General features: G+C 44.3%; 1 protein-coding gene across 1 annotated transcript in view; it reads right to left on the reverse strand.

Moving 5' to 3' along the window:
- LOC109880607 (receptor-type tyrosine-protein phosphatase mu-like) overlaps positions 1 to 19,810 on the reverse strand; it is a 432,469-nt gene that overhangs the window by 334,335 nt on the left and 78,324 nt on the right. Inside the window, 2 exon segments of the mRNA XM_031810129.1 lie at positions 11,701 to 11,875; positions 12,994 to 13,109. Coding sequence (XP_031665989.1) covers positions 11,701 to 11,875; positions 12,994 to 13,109 — 291 coding nt within the window.

The following is a 19,810-nucleotide window of genomic DNA, read 5'->3' on the forward strand; positions in this document are numbered from 1 at the left end:
CCTATCAGACCACAGCAAAATCACAGTCTACTTAAACAGAGCAATACTCAATCATGAGGCATCAAAGCCAAAGGAATTGAGTAATGTTAAGAAATTCTATAGATGGAAGGAAAACTATTAGCCAACAACAAATTCAATCCCTTTTAGACAATTTCCTGGACAAAACGTTTCACTGTAATAGTGAAGGTGTCAATTTTGCAATAGTAAACCTGAACAGTGTATTTCACCTCTCAGCTTCAAACCCATAAATGTCAAGCAGACAACCTAAGAAAATTAACAACAATGGCAAATGGTTAAACTAAGAATTCAAAAACCTAAGACAGAAATTGAGAATCCAATCCAACTAAAAACACAGAGACCCAGAAAACCTGAGGCTATGTCTTCATGGTGAATCACTAAAACAATACAGAAATACACTACGGAAAAAGAAGGAACAGAATGTCAGAAATCAGCTCAATGTAATTGAAGAATCCATAGACTTAAACCACTTCTGGGAAAATTTGAAAACACTAAACAAACAACCACACGACGAGTTATCTATCCAAAATGGAGATGTATGGATAAACTACTTCTCCAATCTTTTGCAAAAACATATACATGATCAAATATATCTAAATACATATCTTGGAGTCAACTATTAAAGACCAGAACCCACTTGATTAACTCCAACAGTGTAATGCAGGTGTTCCTAGCTACAACAGTGTAATGCAGGTGTTCCTAGCTCCAACAGTGTAATGCAGGTGTTCCTAGCTCCAACAGTGTAATGCTGGTGTCTCTAGCTCCAACAGTGTAATGCTGGTGTCTCTAGCTCCAACAGTGTAATGCTGGTGTTCCTAGCTCCAACAGTGTAATGCTGGTGTTCCTAGCTCCAACAGTGTAATGCTGGTGTCTCTAGCTCCAACAGTGTAATGCAGGTGTTCCTAGCTCCAACAGTGTAATGCTGGTGTTCCTAGCTCCAACAGTGTAATGCTGGTGTCTCTAGCTCCAACAGTGTAATGCTTGTGTCTCTAGCTCCAACAGTGAAATGCAGGTGTTCCTAGCTCCAACAGTGTAATGCTGGTGTCTCTAGCTCCAACAGTGTAATGCTGGTGTCTCTAGCTCCAACAGTGTAATGCAGGTATTCCTAGCTCCAACAGTGTAATGCTGGTGTCTCTAGCTCCAACAGTGTAATGCTGGTGTTCCTAGCTCCAACAGTGTAATGCTGGTGTTCCTAGCTCCAACAGTGTAATGCAGGTGTTCCTAGCTCCAACAGTGTAATGCAGGTGTTCCTAGCTCCAACAGTGTAATGCAGGTGTTCCTAGCTCCAACAGTGTAATGCAGGTGTTCCTAGCTCCAACAGTGAAATGCAGGTGTTCCTAGCTCCAACAGTGAAATGCTGGTGTTCCTAGCTCCAACAGTGAAATGCAGGTGTTCCTAGCTCCAACAGTGTAATGCTGGTGTCTCTAGCTCCAACAGTGTAATGCTGGTGTCTCTAGCTCCAACAGTGTAATGCTGGTGTCTCTAGCTCCAACAGTGTAATGCTTGTGTCTCTAGCTCCAACAGTGAAATGCAGGTGTTCCTAGCTCCAACAGTGTAATGCTGGTGTCTCTAGCTCCAACAGTGTAATGCTGGTGTCTCTAGCTCCAACAGTGTAATGCAGGTGTTCCTAGCTCCAACAGTGTAATGCTGGTGTCTCTAGCTCCAACAGTGTAATGCAGGTGTTCCTAGCTCCAACAGTGTAATGCTGGTGTCTCTAGCTCCAACAGTGTAATGCTGGTGTTCCTAGCTCCAACAGTGTAATGCTTGTGTCTCTAGCTCCAACAGTGAAATGCAGGTGTTCCTAGCTCCAACAGTGTAATGCTGGTGTCTCTAGCTCCAACAGTGTAATGCTGGTGTCTCTAGCTCCAACAGTGTAATGCAGGTGTTCCTAGCTCCAACAGTGTAATGCTGGTGTCTCTAGCTCCAACAGTGTAATGCTGGTGTTCCTAGCTCCAACAGTGTAATGCAGGTGTTCCTAGCTCCAACAGTGTAATGCAGGTGTTCCTAGCTCCAACAGTGTAATGCAGGTGTTCCTAGCTCCAACAGTGAAATGCAGGTGTTCCTAGCTCCAACAGTGAAATGCTGGTGTTCCTAGCTCCAACAGTGAAATGCAGGTGTTCCTAGCTCCAACAGTGTAATGCTGGTGTCTCTAGCTCCAACAGTGTAATGCTGGTGTCTCTAGCTCCAACAGTGTAATGCTGGTGTCTCTAGCTCCAACAGTGTAATGCTTGTGTCTCTAGCTCCAACAGTGAAATGCAGGTGTTCCTAGCTCCAACAGTGTAATGCTGGTGTCTCTAGCTCCAACAGTGTAATGCTGGTGTCTCTAGCTCCAACAGTGTAATGCAGGTGTTCCTAGCTCCAACAGTGTAATGCTGGTGTCTCTAGCTCCAACAGTGTAATGCAGGTGTTCCTAGCTCCAACAGTGTAATGCTGGTGTCTCTAGCTCCAACAGTGTAATGCTGGTGTTCCTAGCTCCAACAGTGTAATGCTGGTGTCTCTAGCTCCAACAGTGTAATGCTTGTGTCTCTAGCTCCAACAGTGAAATGCAGGTGTTCCTAGCTCCAACAGTGTAATGCTGGTGTCTCTAGCTCCAACAGTGTAATGCTGGTGTCTCTAGCTCCAACAGTGTAATGCAGGTGTTCCTAGCTCCAACAGTGTAATGCTGGTGTCTCTAGCTCCAACAGTGTAATGCAGGTGTTCCTAGCTCCAACAGTGTAATGCTGGTGTCTCTAGCTCCAACAGTGTAATGCTGGTGTTCCTAGCTCCAACAGTGTAATGCTGGTGTTCCTAGCTCCAACAGTGTAATGCAGGTGTTCCTAGCTCCAACAGTGTAATGCAGGTGTTCCTAGCTCCAACAGTGTAATGCAGGTGTTCCTAGCTCCAACAGTGTAATGCAGGTGTTCCTAGCTCCAACAGTGAAATGCAGGTGTTCCTAGCTCCAACAGTGAAATGCTGGTGTTCCTAGCTCCAACAGTGAAATGCAGGTGTTCCTAGCTCCAACAGTGTAATGCTGGTGTCTCTAGCTCCAACAGTGTAATGCTGGTGTCTCTAGCTCCAACAGTGTAATGCTGGTGTCTCTAGCTCCAACAGTGTAATGCTTGTGTCTCTAGCTCCAACAGTGAAATGCAGGTGTTCCTAGCTCCAACAGTGTAATGCTGGTGTCTCTAGCTCCAACAGTGTAATGCAGGTGTTCCTAGCTCCAACAGTGTAATGCAGGTGTTCCTAGCTCCAACAGTGTAATGCTGGTGTCTCTAGCTCCAACAGTGTAATGCAGGTGTTCCTAGCTCCAACAGTGTAATGCTGGTGTTCCTAGCTCCAACAGTGTAATGCTGGTGTTCCTAGCTCCAACAGTGTAATGCTGGTGTTCCTAGCTCCAACAGTGTAATGCTGGTGTTCCTAGCTCCAACAGTGAAATGCAGGTGTTCCTAGCTCCAACAGTGTAATGCTGGTGTCTCTAGCTCCAACAGTGTAATGCAGGTGTTCCTAGCTCCAACAGTGTAATGCAGGTGTTCCTAGCTCCAACAGTGTAATGCTGGTGTCTCTAGCTCCAACAGTGTAATGCAGGTGTTCCTAGCTCCAACAGTGTAATGCTGGTGTTCCTAGCTCCAACAGTGTAATGCTGGTGTTCCTAGCTCCAACAGTGTAATGCTGGTGTTCCTAGCTCCAACAGTGTAATGCAGGTGTTCCTAGCTCCAACAGTGTAATGCTGGTGTTCCTAGCTCCAACAGTGTAATGCTGGTGATTTTAGAATCAACTATTAAAGACTACCAGAACCCACTTGATTATCCAATTACATTGAATGAACTACAGGACAAAATTAAAAACCCTCCAACCCAAAAAGGCCTGTGGTGTTGATGGTATCCTCAATGAAATGATCAAATATACAGACAACAAATTCCAATTGGCTATACTCTAATCTCTTTAACATCATCCTCAGCTTTGGCATCTTCCCCAATATATGGAAGCAAGGACTGATCACCCCAATCCACAAAAGTGGAGACAAATTTGTCCTCAGTAACTATCGTTGGATTTGCATCAACAGCAACCGTGGGAAAATCCTCTGCATTATCATTAACAGCAGACTCGTACATTTCCTCAGTAAAAACAATGTTAAATTGGCTTTTTGCCAAATTACCGCACTACAGACCACATTTTCACCCTGCACACCCTAATTGACAAACAAACCAAAACAAAGTCAAAATCTTCTCATGCTTTGTTGATTTCAAAAAAGCTTTTGACTCAATTTGGCATGAGGGTTTGCTATACAAATTGATGGTGTTGGGGGGAAAACATACCACATTATAAAATCCATTTACACAAACAACAAGTGTGAAGTTAAAAATGGCAAAAGACAAACATTTCTTTCCACACGGCCGTGGGGCGAGACAGGTATATAACACGAGCCCCTCCCTCTTCAACATGGGGAGAGACAGGGATAGAACACGAGCCCCTCCCTCTTCAACATGTATATCAACTAATTGGTGAGGGCACAAGAACAGTCTGCAGCACCCGACCTCACCCTACTAGAATCTGAAGTCAAATGTCTACTGTTTGCTGATGATCTGGGGCTTCTGTCCCCAACCAAGGAGGGCCAACAACAGCACCTATATATTCTGCACAGATTCTGTCAGACCTGGGCCCTGACAGACCTGGGCCCTGGCAGACCTGGGCCCTGACAGACCTGGGCCCTGACAGACCTGGGCCCTGACAGACCTGGGCCCTGACAGACCTGGGCTCTGACAGACCTGGGCCCTGACAGACCTGGGCCCTGACAGACCTGGGCCCTGACAGACCTGGGCCCTGACAGACCTGGGCCCTGACAGACCTGGGCTATGACAGACCTGGGCCCTGACAGACCTGGGCCCTAGACAGACCTGGGCCCTGACAGACCTGGGCCCTAGACAGACCTGGGCCCTGACAGACCTGGGCTCTGACATACCTGGGCCCTGTAAGTAGTAAGATCCCTTGACTTATTAAAACCCTCATCAATCTACACACAATACCCCATAATGGTGAAGCAAAAACAGGTTTTTAGTATTAAGCCCCTGTACTGTGTTGAAGCACCTTTGGCAGCATTTATAGCCTTAAGTCTTCTTGGGCATAACGCTACAAGCTTGGCATACACCTGTATTTGGGGAGTTTCTCCCATCCAGCTCTGTCAGGTAGGATGGGGAGCGTTGCTGCACAGCTATTTTCAGGTCTCTCCAGAGATGTTCGACAGGGTTCAAGTCCGGGCTCTGGCTGGGCCACTCAAGGACATTCATAGGCGTGTCCCGAAGCCACTCCTGCGTTGTCTTGGCTGTGTACTCGTTGTCGTTGTCCTGTTGGAAGGTGAACCTTCGCCCCAGTCTGAGGTCCTGAGTGCTTCTTCCATTTAAAAATGATAAGGAAATAAAGGTATTTAACTTTTTAATTTGTAATAACTTAGCAACAATCTTTTTTTAAAACTGTTTTCGCTTTGTCATTATGGGGTATTGTGTGTAGATTGATGAGCAACATAATTTTTATTTAATCCATTTTAGAATAAGGCTGTAATGTAACATCGTGTGGAAAAAGTCAAGGGGTCTGAATACTTTCTGAATGCTCTGCATGGAGGGGTTTATGTTCCCTGATGGACATATAGTCTACATGGTTTATGTTCCATGATGGACATATAGTCTACATGGTTTATGTTCCATGATGGACATATAGTCTACATGGTTTATGTTCCCTGATGGACATATAGTCTACATGGAGGGGTTTATGTTCCATGATGGACATATAGTCTACATGGTTTATGTTCCATGATGGACATATAGTCTACATGGTTTATGTTCCATAACGGACATATAGTCTACATGGTTTATGTTCCCTGATGGACATATAGTCTACATGGAGGGGTTTATGTTCCATGATGGACATATAGTCTACATGGGGGGGTTTATGTTCCATGATGGACATATAGTCTAGCGTAAGGGGTTTTACACACATCTAAGATAATAACAGGAGATGGATAAAATAATGTAATCGCTTATAATGATAAAAAGGGAATGTCTGCTCACTGTTTTGCTGCTGCCAAACTTGATATTTCAATAAAGCTTTGGTGATTAAGATTTATTTCAAAGCGGTCTCACGAGCCAAACCCTTTATCGATAGTCTAGACTACTTGGCGAATGCATTGGGCCGGACAAAAAAAACAGCCTTCATTGAGAGGAGGGGAGGCTGTGCTCGGTTTGTAATCAAATGAAATGTGGATATATATTTCTCTTTTTCGATGTTTACAGGCAGAAAAAGCACATCTCCCTGGTTCCATGTTCCAGATATTCCCCCCTCAGATATTCCCATCTCTCCCACCTCAGATATTCCCATCTCTCCCACCTCAGATATTCCTATCTCTCCCACCTCAGATATTTCCATCTCTCCCCCCTCAGATATTCCCATCTCTCCCACCTCAGATATTCCCACCTCAGATATTCCCATCTCTCCCCCCTCAGATATTCCCATCTCTCCCACCTCAGATATTCCCAGCTCAGATATTACCATCTCTCCCCCCTCAGATATTCACATCTCTCCCCCCTCAGATATTCCCATCTCTCCCCCCTCAGATATTCCCACATCAGATATTCCCATCTCAGATATTCCCATCTCTCCCCCCTCAGATATTCCCATCTCTCCCCCCTCAGATATTCCCATCTCTCCCACCTCAGATATTCCCATCTCTCCCACCTCAGATATTCCCATCTCTCCCACCTCAGATATTCCCACCTCAGATATTCCCACCCCTCCCAACTCAGATATTCCCACCCCTCCCAACTCAGATATTCCCACCCCTCCCCCCTCAGATATGCCTCTCTCCCACCTCAGATATTCCCATCTCTCCCACCTCAGATATTCCCATCTCTCCCACCTCAGATATTCCCACCTCTCCCACCTCAGATATTCCCACCTCTCCCACCTCAGATATTCCCACCTCAGATATCCCCACCTCAGATATTCCCATCTCAGATATTCCCATCTCAGATATTCCCATCTCTCCCACCTCAGATATTCCCACCTCAGATATTCCCACCTCAGATATTCCCACGTCAGATATTCCCACCTCAGATATTCCCACCTCAGATAGTCCCATCTCTCCCACCTCAGATATTCCCACCTCAGATATTCCCATCTCTCCCACCTCAGATATTCCCACCCTCCCCCCTCAGATATTCCTACCCCTCCCCCCTCAGATATTCCCATCTCTCCCCCCTCAGATATTCCCATCTCTCCCCCCTCAGATATTCCCACCTCAGATATTCCCACCTCAGATATTCCCACCTCAGATATTCCCACCTCAGATATTCCCATCTCTCCCCCCTCAGATATTCCCATCTCTCCCCCCTCAGATATTCCCACCTCAGATATTCCCACCTCAGATATTCCCATCTCTCCCCCCTCAGATATTCCCCCCTCAGATATTCCCATCTCTCCCACCTCAGATATTCCCATCTCTCCCACCTCAGATATTCCCATCTCTCCCACCTCAGATATTCCCATCTCTCCCACCTCAGATATTCCCATCTATCCCACCTCAGATATTCCCATCTCTCCCACCTCAGATATTCCCATCTCTCCCACCTCAGATATTCCCATCTCTCCCACCTCAGATATTCCCACCTCTCCCACCTCAGATATTCCCACCCCTCCAACCTCAGATATTCCCATCTCTAACACCTCAGATATTCCCACCTCAGATATTCCCATCTCTCCCCCCTTAGATATTCCCCCCTCAGATATTCCCATCTCTCCCACCTCAGATATTCCCACCTCTCCCCCCTCAGATATTCCCACCTCTCCCACCTCAGATATTCCCACCTCTCCCACCTCAGATATTCCCACCTCTCCCACCTCAGATATTCCCACCTCTCCCACCTCAGATATTCCCACCTCTCCCACCTCAGATATTCCCACCTCAGATATTCCCACCTCAGATATTCCCACCTCAGATATTCCCACCTCTCCCCCCTCAGATATTCCCATCTCTCCCCCCCCTAAAATATTCCCACCTCAGATATTCCCACCTCTCCCCCCTCAGATATTCCCATCTCTCCCCCCTCAGATATTCCCACCTCAGATATTCTCACCTCAGATATTCTCACCTCAGATATTCCCCCCTCAGATATTCCCATCTCTCCCACCTCAGATATTCCCATCTCTCCCCCCTCAGATATTCCCACCCCTCCCCCCTCAGATATTCCCACCCCTCCCCCCTCAGATATTCCCACCCCTCCCCCCTCAGATATTCCCACCTCTCCCACCTCAGATATTCCCACCTCTCCCACCTCAGATATTCCCATCTCAGATATTCCCATCTCTCCCACCTCAGATATTCCCACCTCAGATATTCCCATCTCTCCCACCTCAGATATTCCCACCTCTCCCCCCTCAGATATTCCCATCTCTCCCCCCTCAGATATTCCCACCTCAGATATTCCCATCTCTCCCCTCTCAGATATTCCCCCCTCAGATATTCCCACCCCTCCCCCCTCAGATATTCCCACCTCTCCCACCTCAGATATTCCCACCTCTCCCACCTCAGATATTCCCACCTCTCCCACCTCAGATATTCCCATCTCAGATATTCCCACCTCAGATATTCCCACCTCAGATATTCCCACCTCAGATATTCCCACCTCAGATATTCCCACCCCTCCAACCTCAGATATTCCCATCTCTCACACCTCAGATATTCCCACCTCAGATATTCCCATCTCTCCCCCCTTAGATATTCCCCCCTCAGATATTCCCATCTCTCCCACCTCAGATATTCCCACCTCTCCCCCCTCAGATATTCCCACCTCTCCCACCTCAGATATTCCCACCTCTCCCACCTCAGATATTCCCACCTCTCCCACCTCAGATATTCCCACCTCTCCCACCTCAGATATTCCCACCTCTCCACCTCAGATATTCCCACCTCAGATATTCCCACCTCAGATATTCCCACCTCAGATATTCCCACCTCTCCCCCCTCAGATATTCCCATCTCTCCCCCCCTAAAATATTCCCACCTCAGATATTCCCACCTCTCCCCCCTCAGATATTCCCATCTCTCCCCCCTCAGATATTCCCACCTCAGATATTCTCACCTCAGATATTCTCACCTCAGATATTCCCCCCTCAGATATTACCATCTCTCCCACCTCAGATATTCCCATCTCTCCCACCTCAGATATTCCCACCCCTCCCCCCTCAGATATTCCCACCCCTCCCCCCTCAGATATTCCCACCCCTCCCCCCTCAGATATTCCCACCTCTCCCACCTCAGATATTCCCACCTCTCCCACCTCAGATATTCCCATCTCAGATATTCCCATCTCTCCCACCTCAGATATTCCCACCTCAGATATTCCCATCTCTCCCACCTCAGATATTCCCACCTCTCCCCCCTCAGATATTCCCATCTCTCCCCCCTCAGATATTCCCACCTCAGATATTCCCATCTCTCCCCCCTCAGATATTCCCACCTCAGATATTCCCATCTCTCCCCCCTCAGATATTCCCCCCTCAGATATTCCCACCCCTCCCCCCTCAGATATTCCCACCTCTCCCACCTCAGATATTCCCACCTCTCCCACCTCAGATATTCCCACCTCTCCCACCTCAGATATTCCCATCTCAGATATTCCCACCTCAGATATTCCCACCTCAGATATTCCCACCTCAGATATTCCCACCTCAGATATTCCCATCTCTCCCCCCTCAGATATTCCCATCTCTCCCCCCTCAGATATTCCCACCTCAGATATTCCCACCTCAGATATTCCCATCTCTCCCACCTCAGATATTCCCACCTCAGATATTCCCATCTCTCCCACCTCAGATATTCCCACCTCTCCCCCCTCAGATATTCCCATCTCTCCCCCCTCAGATATTCCCACCTCAGATATTCCCATCTCTCCCCCCTCAGATATTCCCACCTCAGATATTCCCATCTCTCCCCCCTCAGATATTCCCCCCTCAGATATTCCCATCTCTCCCACCTCAGATATTCCCATCTCTCCCACCTCTGATATTCCCACCTCTCCCACCTCTGATATTCCCACCTCTGATATTCCCACCTCTGATATTCCCACCTCTGATATTCCCACCTCTGATATTCCCACCTCTGATATTCCCACCTCTGATATTCCCACCTCTGATATTCCCACCTCGGCACCAGTTTCCTCATATAAAACAGGTAATTTACCAATCCTGGCACTAGGGTTTGAAAATAGAAGAGTACCATCTTTAACAGGTCAAAAAATGCAAACTTGACAATTGTTCTGGCTTATAACGGCAACAAAAAAATAGAGGCTGAGGCCGTTATACAATGACTGACAGCCCTCGATCCGGACACATTGGATTAAACCTATCCATCAACACAAAGTTGCCTGACGAAAAAAGAAAAAAACTGGCTAGTAAATTCAATTGAAATTGCAGGCAGGCAGAGGAGAACCACTGAAGAGAAGAAATATAGACGGCCATTAGCTGACTAGGGCTGAAGGAAAGAGAAGGGAGCGTTGGATTTAGTTTCACGCTCAGTCCATAAATTCATATCAGACTGCAGGAAGCTGAGAGTAGAGGGTGATATGGGAGAGGTTACAGTATGTGTGTGTGTGTGTGTGTGTGTGTGTGTGTGTGTGTGTGTGTGTGTGTGTGTGTGTGTGTGTGTGTGCGGGTGTGTGTGGAATGGGTCTGTCTCCTTTAAGGTGGAATGGGTCTGTCTCCTTTAAGGTGGAATGGGTCTGACTCCTTTAGGGTGGAATGGGTCTGATCCCTTTAAGGTGGAATGGGTCTGATTCTTTTAAGGTGGAATGGGTCTGACTCCTTTAAGGTGGAATGGGTCTGCGTCCTTTAAGGTGGAATGGGTCTGATCCCTTTAAGGTGGAATGGGTCTGATTCTTTTAAGGTGGAATGGGTCTGACTCCTTTAAGGGGGAATGGGTCTGTCTCCTTTAAGGTGGAATGGGTCTGCGTCCTTTAAGGTGGAATGGGTCTGACTCCTTTAGGGTGGAATGGGTCTGACTCCTTTAAGGTGGAATGGGTCTGACTCCTTTAAGGTGGAATGGGTCTGACTCCTTTAAGGTGGAATGGGTCTGTCTCCTTTAAGGTGGAATGGGTCTGTCTCCTTTAAGGTGGAATGGGTCTGTCTCCTTTAAGGTGGAATGGGTCTGTCTCCTTTAAGGTGGAATGGGTCTATCTCCTTTAAGGTGGAATGGGTCTGTCTCCTTTAAGGTGGAATGGGTCTGACTCCTTTAAGGTGGAATGGGTCTGACTCCTTTAAGGTGGAATGGGTCTTACTCCTTTAGGGTGGAATGGGTCTGTCTCCTTTAGGGTGGAATGGGTCTGTCTCCTTTAGGGTGGAATGGGTCTGTCTCCTTTAGGGTGGAATGGGTCTGTCTCCTTTAAGGTGGAATGGGTCTGATTCTTTTAAGGTGGAATGGGTTTGTCTGCTCCACTGGGACAATAGCAGGACTTTATAGAGAACACATTCCAGTCCACTTCTGAATCATTTCATTGTTGTGTTTTTGTGTGTTAATTCATGGTCATGCAGAGGGTTCTGGGAATGTTGGGGCTATTATAGTTATTTTATAGTAGTTTCATTTTACAATCCACCACAAAGCACTGGAAGAATGTAATTTAAAAGGTTTGGAGGAGAGTGACTGAGGTCTACAGTACTTACGTTTTATGGTGAGTTCTCCGTAGTTGGACACTCCGACCCCGTTGTCAGAATGGACTATGCATCGGTAGCGTCCTGAGTCTCCTTTAGTGGTGTTTTCCACGTCGAAGGTCCCGATGAAGCGTCTGTTGTTCCACGGCTTAGTGGACTTCATAGGGGCCTCGCGTCCACCAATACCCTGTTAGAACACAGTCAGGGGTTAGAGGTCAAAACAGGTAGTGGTACATGGTCATTTAGTGGCCTTCATAGGGGCCTCGCGTCCACCAATACCCTGTTAGAACACAGTCAGGGGTTAGAGGTCAAAACAGGGGAAGGGGTTAGGCAAAAAAAAAAAAACTGCTTTAATGAATTAGCTTGACCTTGAGCGTGTCAGTATGTGTTGGGACACAAGTGTGTTTGTTTTGTACTCACATGAGTGTGTGTCATCAACCCCCCCCTCCCCTCCCCCCAAGCTGTCACCCCTACACAGCACCACCGTAGGCAGATGGGGGACATTTGTTCATTACAAATATTTCTTCATTAGCATCATCAGGGGACTTGAGGTAATGTTTGTGTTGCTGCTCCTCTGCTAACGAGGAGCTGTTTGTTAAAGTAATGGAATAGCTGGCGACGAGATGTCTACCACCCCTGCTGCCACACACACACACACACACACACACACACACACACACACACACACACACACACACACACACACACACACACACACACACACTGTCCCTCTGCGTTCTGTTGACAGTACAGTGGAAGGTTAGGGTCAGGGATCAGGGTAATATGTTGTAGTTACCAGTAGCCAGAGGTTGAAGTTGTCTCTCTGTCGTCCGTTGACAGTACAGTGGATTGTTAGGTTTAGGGGTCAGGGGTCAGGATAAGGTGTTGTTGTTACCTGTAACCAGAGGTTGAAGTTGTCTCTCTGTCGTCCGTTGACAGTACAGTGGATTGTTAGGTTTAGGGGTCAGGGGTCAGGGGTCAGGATAAGGTGTTGTTGTTACCTGTAACCAGAGGTTGAAGTTGTCTCTCTGTCGTCCGTTGACAGTACAGTGGATTGTTAGGTTTAGGGGTCAGGGGTCAGGGGTCAGGATAAGGTGTTGTTGTTACCTGTAACCAGAGGTTGAAGTTGTCTCTCTGTCATCCGTTGACAGTACAGTGGATTGTTAGGTTTAGGGGTCAGGGGTCAGGATAAGGTGTTGTTGTTACCTGTAACCAGAGGTTGAAGTTGTCTCTCTGTCGTCCGTTGACAGTACAGTGGATTGTTAGGTTTAGGGGTCAGGGGTCAGGATAAGGTGTTGTTGTTACCTGTAACCAGAGGTTGAAGTTATCTCTCTGTCGTCCGTTGACAGTACAGTGGAAGGCGGCCGTCTGTCCAGCGTTCACCTCTACACCCTTTATGGTCAGGAAGTGAGGGGTGTTCACTATAAACACACAAACAAACACACATATATATATACATATATGAATATACAGTGATATATATATATACACAGTTGAAGTTGGAAGTTTACATACACTGGTACCTTCAGGCGTTTCGAAACTGCTCCCAAGGATGAACCAGACTTGTGGAGGTCTACAATTATTTTTCTGAGGTCTTGGCTGAGTTCTTTTGATTTACCCATGATGTCAAGCAAGGTTTGAAGGTAGGCCTTGAAATAAATCCACAGGTACACCTCCAATTGACTCAAATTATGTCAATTCGCCTATCAGAAGCTTCTAAAGCCATGACATCATTTTCTGGAATTTTCCAAGCTGTTTTAAAGACACAGTCCACTTAGTGTATGTAAACTTCTGACCCACTGGAATTGTGATACAGTGAATTATAAGTGAAATAATTTGTCTGTAAACAATTGTTGGAAAAAGGACTTGTGTCATGCACAAAGTAGATGTCCTAACCGACTTGCCAAAAACTATAGTTTGTTAACAAGACATTTGGGGAGTGCTTGAAAAACGAGTTTTAGTGACTCCAACCTAAGTGTATTTAAGCGTCCTACTTCATATATGAATATACAGTAATATATATGTATATTAGCATACAGTAATATATATGTATTTTAGCATACAGTAATATATATGTATATTAGCATACAGTAATATATATGTATATTAGCATACAGTAATAGATATGTATATTAGCATACAGTAATATATATGTATATTAGCATACAGTAATATATATGTATATTAGCATACAGTAATAGATATATATGAATATACAGTAATATATATGTATATTAGCATACAGTAATAGATATATATGAATATACAGTAATATATATGTATATTAGCATACAGTAATAGATATATATGAATATACAGTAATATATATGTATATTAGCATACAGTAATAGATATATATGAATATACAGTAATATATATGTATATTAGCATACAGTAATAGATATATATGAATATACAGTAATATATATGTATATTAGCATACAGTAATAGATATATATGAATATACAGTAATATATATGTATATTAGCATACAGTAATAGATATATATGAATATACAGTAATATATATGTATATTAGCATACAGTAATAGATATATATGAATATACAGTAATATATATGTATATTAGCATACAGTAATAGATATATATGAATATACAGTAATATATATGTATATTAGCATACAGTAATAGATATATATTAATATACAGTAATATATATGTATATTAGCATACAGTAATAGATATATATGAATATACAGTAATATATATGTATATTAGCATACAGTAATAGATATATATGAATATACAGTAATATATATGTATATTAGCATACAGTAATAGATATATATGAATATACAGTAATATATATGTATATTAGCATACAGTAATAGATACATAACCCTAAACCTCTACGTCCTTTAAAGTCAGGACCAAAGGGGGTTCACTACAACAAACACAAACACAGAAACTCCCTTAATAAAGATGAAAATAAATCATTAAAGTACTTTGGATGCTTACAATTTTGGGCAAATTCTATAATTTTATACTAATACAATTGCTCAGATAAATATATTTTGTTTAACAAAATGATTAACATGTCAGTTTCCTTTCATTACCTCACCTTGAGAGGATAATGAGACTTTTTTCAAAAAATGTTTTATGAGATTGGAGAACACCTTGGGACATTTCCTCCATACAGAATCTTTCCAGATCCTTGATATCCTTTTTGTCTGCACTTGTGGACCTCTTCAATTCAAAACACAGTTTTTCAATGGGGTTCAAGTCCAGGGACTGATGATGTAAAATGTAGATTGTTTGACCAAAGCACCATTCCAAGTCCCAAATGCCGTTAAGCTAGTAGGTTCTATCAGCAAAAAATATTATTCTGAGATACTGTCATTTCATTTCTGAAACCCTCATTCAGACACCTTGTTCCCACATTTTGTTACAAGCCTTATTTAAAAATGGATTAAATAAAACATTTTCCCCTCATCAATCTACACACAATACCCCTTAATGACATCACAATAGCCCTTAATGACATCACAATACCCCTTAATGACATCACAATACCCCTTAATGACATCACAATACCCCTTAATGACATCACAATACCCCTTAATGACATCACAATACCCCTTAATGACATCACAATAGCCCTTAATGACATCACAATACCGCATACTGAAATATCAAATCTACATAAGTATTCAGACCCTTTACTCAGTACTTTGTTGAAGCACCTTTGGCAGCGATTACAGCCTTGAGAATTCTTGGGTTTGACGTTACAAGCTTGGCATATCGGTATTCGGTATAAAGCCAAGGCTAGCTTTTTCAAGCAGAAATTTGCTTCCTGCAACACTAACTCAAAAAAGTTCTGGGACACTGTAAAGTCCATGGAGAATAAGAACACCTCCTCCCAGCTGCCCACTGCACTGAAGATAGGAAACACTGTCACCACTGATAAATCCACCATAATTGAGAATTTCAATAAGCATTTTTCTACGGCTGGCCATGCTTTCCACCTGGCTACTCCTACCCCGGACAACAGCACTGCACCCCCAACAGCAACTCGCCCAAGCCTTCCCCATTTCTCCTTCTCCCAAATCCATTCAGCTGATGTTCTGAAAGAGCTGCAAGATCTGGACCCCTACAAATCAGCCGGGCTAGACAATCTGGACCCTTTCTTTCTAAAATTATCTGCCGAAATTGTTGCCACCCCTATTACTAGCCTGTTCAACCTCTCTTTCGTGTCGTCTGAGATTCCCAAAGATTGGAAAGCAGCTGCAGTCATCCCCCTCTTCAAAGGGGGGGACACTCTTGACCCAAACTGCTATAGACCTATATCTATCCTACCGTGCCTTTCTAAGGTCTTCGAAAGCCAAGTCAACAAACAGATTACCGACCATTTCGAATCTCACCATACCTTCTCTGCTATGCAATCTGGTTTCAGAGCTGGTCATGGGTGCACCTCAGCCACGCTCAAGGTCCTAAACGATATCTTAACCGCCATCGATAAGAAACATTACTGTGCAGCCGTATTCATTGATCTGGCCAAGGCTTTCGACTCTGTCAATCACCATATCCTCATCGGCAGACTCGACACTCTTGGTTTCTCAAATGATTGCCTCGCCTGGTTCACCAACTACTTCTCTGATAGAGTTCAGTGTGTCAAATCGGAGGGTCTGCTGTCCGGACCTCTGGCAGTCTCTATGGGGGTGCCACAGGGTTCAATTCTTGGACCGACTCTCTTCTCTGTATACATCAATGAGGTCGCTCTTGCTGCTGGTGAGTCCCTGATCCACCTCTACGCAGATGACACCATTCTGTATACTTCCGGCCCTTCTTTGGACACTGTGTTAACAACCCTCCAGGCAAGCTTCAATGCAATACAACTCTCCTTCCGTGGCCTCCAATTGCTCTTAAATACAAGTAAAACTAAATGCATGCTCTTCAACCGATCGCTACCTGCACCTACCCGCCTGTCCAACATCACTACTCTGGACGGCTCTGACTTAGAATACGTGGACAACTACAAATACTTAGGTGTCTGGTTAGACTGTAAACTCTCCTTCCAGACCCATATCAAACATCTCCAATCCAAAGTTAAATCTAGAATTGGCTTCCTATTTCGCAACAAAGCATCCTTCACTCATGCTGCCAAACATACCCTTGTAAAACTGACCATCCTACCAATCCTCGACTTTGGCGATGTCATTTACAAAATAGCCTCCAATACCCTACTCAACAAATTGGATGCAGTCTATCACAGTGCAATCCGTTTTATCACCAAAGCCCCATATACTACCCACCATTGCGACCTGTACGCTCTCGTTGGCTGGCCCTCGCTTCATACTCGTCGCCAAACCCACTGGCTCCATGTCATCTACAAGACCCTGCTAGGTAAAGTCCCCCCTTATCTCAGCTCGCTGGTCACCATAGCATCTCCCAACTGTAGCACACGCTCCAGCAGGTATATCTCTCTAGTCACCCCCAAAACCAATTCTTTCTTTGGCCGCCTCTCCTTCCAGTTCTCTGCTGCCAATGACTGGAACGAACTACAAAAATCTCTGAAACTGGAGACACTTATCTCCCTCACTAGCTTTAAGCACCAACTGTCAGAGCAGCTCACAGATTACTGCACCTGTACATAGACCACCTATAATTTAGCCCAAACAACTACCTCTTTCCCAACTGTATTTAATTTTTATTTATTTATTTATTTTGCTCCTTTGCACCCCATTATTTTTATTTCTACTTTGCACATTCTTCCATTGCAAAACTACCATTCCAGTATTTTACTTGCTATATTGTATTTACTTTGCCATCATGGCCTTTTTTGCCTTTACCTCCCTTCTCACCTCATTTGCTCACATTGTATATAGACTTGTTTATACTGCATTATTGACTGTATGTTTGTTTTTACTCCATGTGTAACTCTGTGTCGTTTTATCTGTCGAACTGCTTTGCTTTATCTTGGCCAGGTCGCAATTGTAAATGAGAACTTGTTCTCAACTTGCCTACCTGGTTAAATAAAGGTTAAATAAATAAAAATAAATAAATAAATTTGGGGAGTTTCTCCCATTCTTCTCTGCAGATCTTCTCAAGCTCTGTCAGTTTGGATGGAGAGCGTCACAGCACAGCTATTTTCAGGTCTCTCCAGAGATGTTCGATCGGGTTCAAGTACCAGCTCTGGCTGGGACACTCAAGGACATTCAGAGACTTGTCCCAAAGCCACTCGTGCCTTGTCTTTGCTGTGTGCATAGGGTCGTTGTCCTATTGGAAGTTGAACCTCGCCCCTGTCTGAGGTCCTGAGCACTTTGGAGCAGGTTTTCATCAAGGATCTCTGTACTTTGCTCCATTCATCTTTCCCCACGATACTGACTAGTCTCCCAGTCCCTGCCACTGATAAACATCCCCACAGCATGATGCTGCCACCACCATGCTTCACCGTAGGGATGCTGCCACCACCATGCTTCACCGTAGGGATGGTGTCAGGTTTTCTTCCAGACGTGACTCTTGGCATTCAGGCCAAAGAGTTCAATATTGGTTTCATCAGACCAGAGAATCTTGTTTTTCATGGTCTGAGAGTCCTTTAGGTGCCTTTTGCTGAGGATTGACTTCCGTCTGGCCACTCTACCATAAAGGCCTGATTGGTGGAGTGCTGCAGAAATTGTTGTCCTTCTGGAAGGTTCTCCCATCTCAACAGAAGCACTCTTGAGTTCTGTCAGTGTGACCATTGGGTTCTTGGTCACCTCCCTGACCAAGGCCCTTCTCCCCTGATTGCTCAGTTTGGCTGGGTAGCCAGCTCTAGGAAGAGTATTGGTGGTTCCAAACTTCTTCCATTAAAAAATGATGGAAGCCACTGTGTTCCGTCCCCAGATCTCTGCCTCGACACAATCCTGTCTCTGAGCTCTACGGACAATTATGTTGACCTCATGGCTTGGTTTTTGCTCTGACATGCACTGTGGTACCTTATGTGGTGCCTTTCCAAATCATGTCCAATCGATTGCATTTACCACAGATGGACTCCAATCAAGTTGTAGAAACATCTCAAAGATGATCAGTGTTATTGTTTTGTCATTATGGGATATTGTGTGTAGATTGATAATGGAAAGAATTGAAAATATTTGATCAATTTTAGAATAAGGCTGTATGGTACGAAAATGTGGTCTGAAAACTATCTGAATGCACTGTATATGTTAGGATCAATGTTAGAGGCTTGAAACAGTGTTGATTGATTAAGGTATACTCTTCATAGACTTAATGTGAGTACAGTACTCTTCGGTTTCTCAGTGGGAACACCCAGGCCGTCTAAATCATTGATTTTCATTGTTTTGTTGACGACAACCTTTAAGTAATAGAGTCTTACGTTCTCTGGATACTATTTATGTCATGCTGGGTTCATAGGAGCATGATCTTCATAAAGGCCTACATAGGACTAACAACCAACTAACAACAAACACACTAACAACAGACTAACAACCAACTAACAACAAACACACTAACAACAGACTAACAACAGACTAACAACAGAGTAACAACAGACTAACAACAGACTAACAACAGACTAACAACAGAGTAACAACAGACTAACAACAGAGTAACAACAGACTAAACAACAGACTAAACAACAGAGTAACAACAGACTAACAACAGACTAACAACAGAGTAACAACAGACTAACAACAGACTAAACAACAGAGTAACAACAGACTAAACAACAGACTAAACAACAGAGTAACAACAGACTAACAACAGACTAACAACAGACTAAACAACAGACTAAACAACAGAGTAACAACAGACTAACAACAAACTAACAACAGACTAAACAACAGAGTAACAACAGACTAGCAACAGACTAAACAACAGAGTAACAACAGACTAAACAACAGAGTAACAACAGACTAACAACAGACTAACAACAGACTAAACAACAGACTAAACAACAGAGTAACAACAGACTAACAACAAACTAACAACAGACTAAAAAACAGAGTAACAACAGACTAACAACAAACTAACAACAGAGTAACAACAGACTAACACCAGACTAACAACAGACTAAACAACAGACTAAACAACAGACTAAACAACCGACCAACAACAGACTAAACAACAGACCAACAACAGACTAACACCAGACTAACAGCAGACCA

Source organism: Oncorhynchus kisutch, linkage group LG30 (genome assembly GCF_002021735.2).
Source record: "Oncorhynchus kisutch isolate 150728-3 linkage group LG30, Okis_V2, whole genome shotgun sequence".
NCBI lineage: Eukaryota > Metazoa > Chordata > Actinopteri > Salmoniformes > Salmonidae > Oncorhynchus > Oncorhynchus kisutch.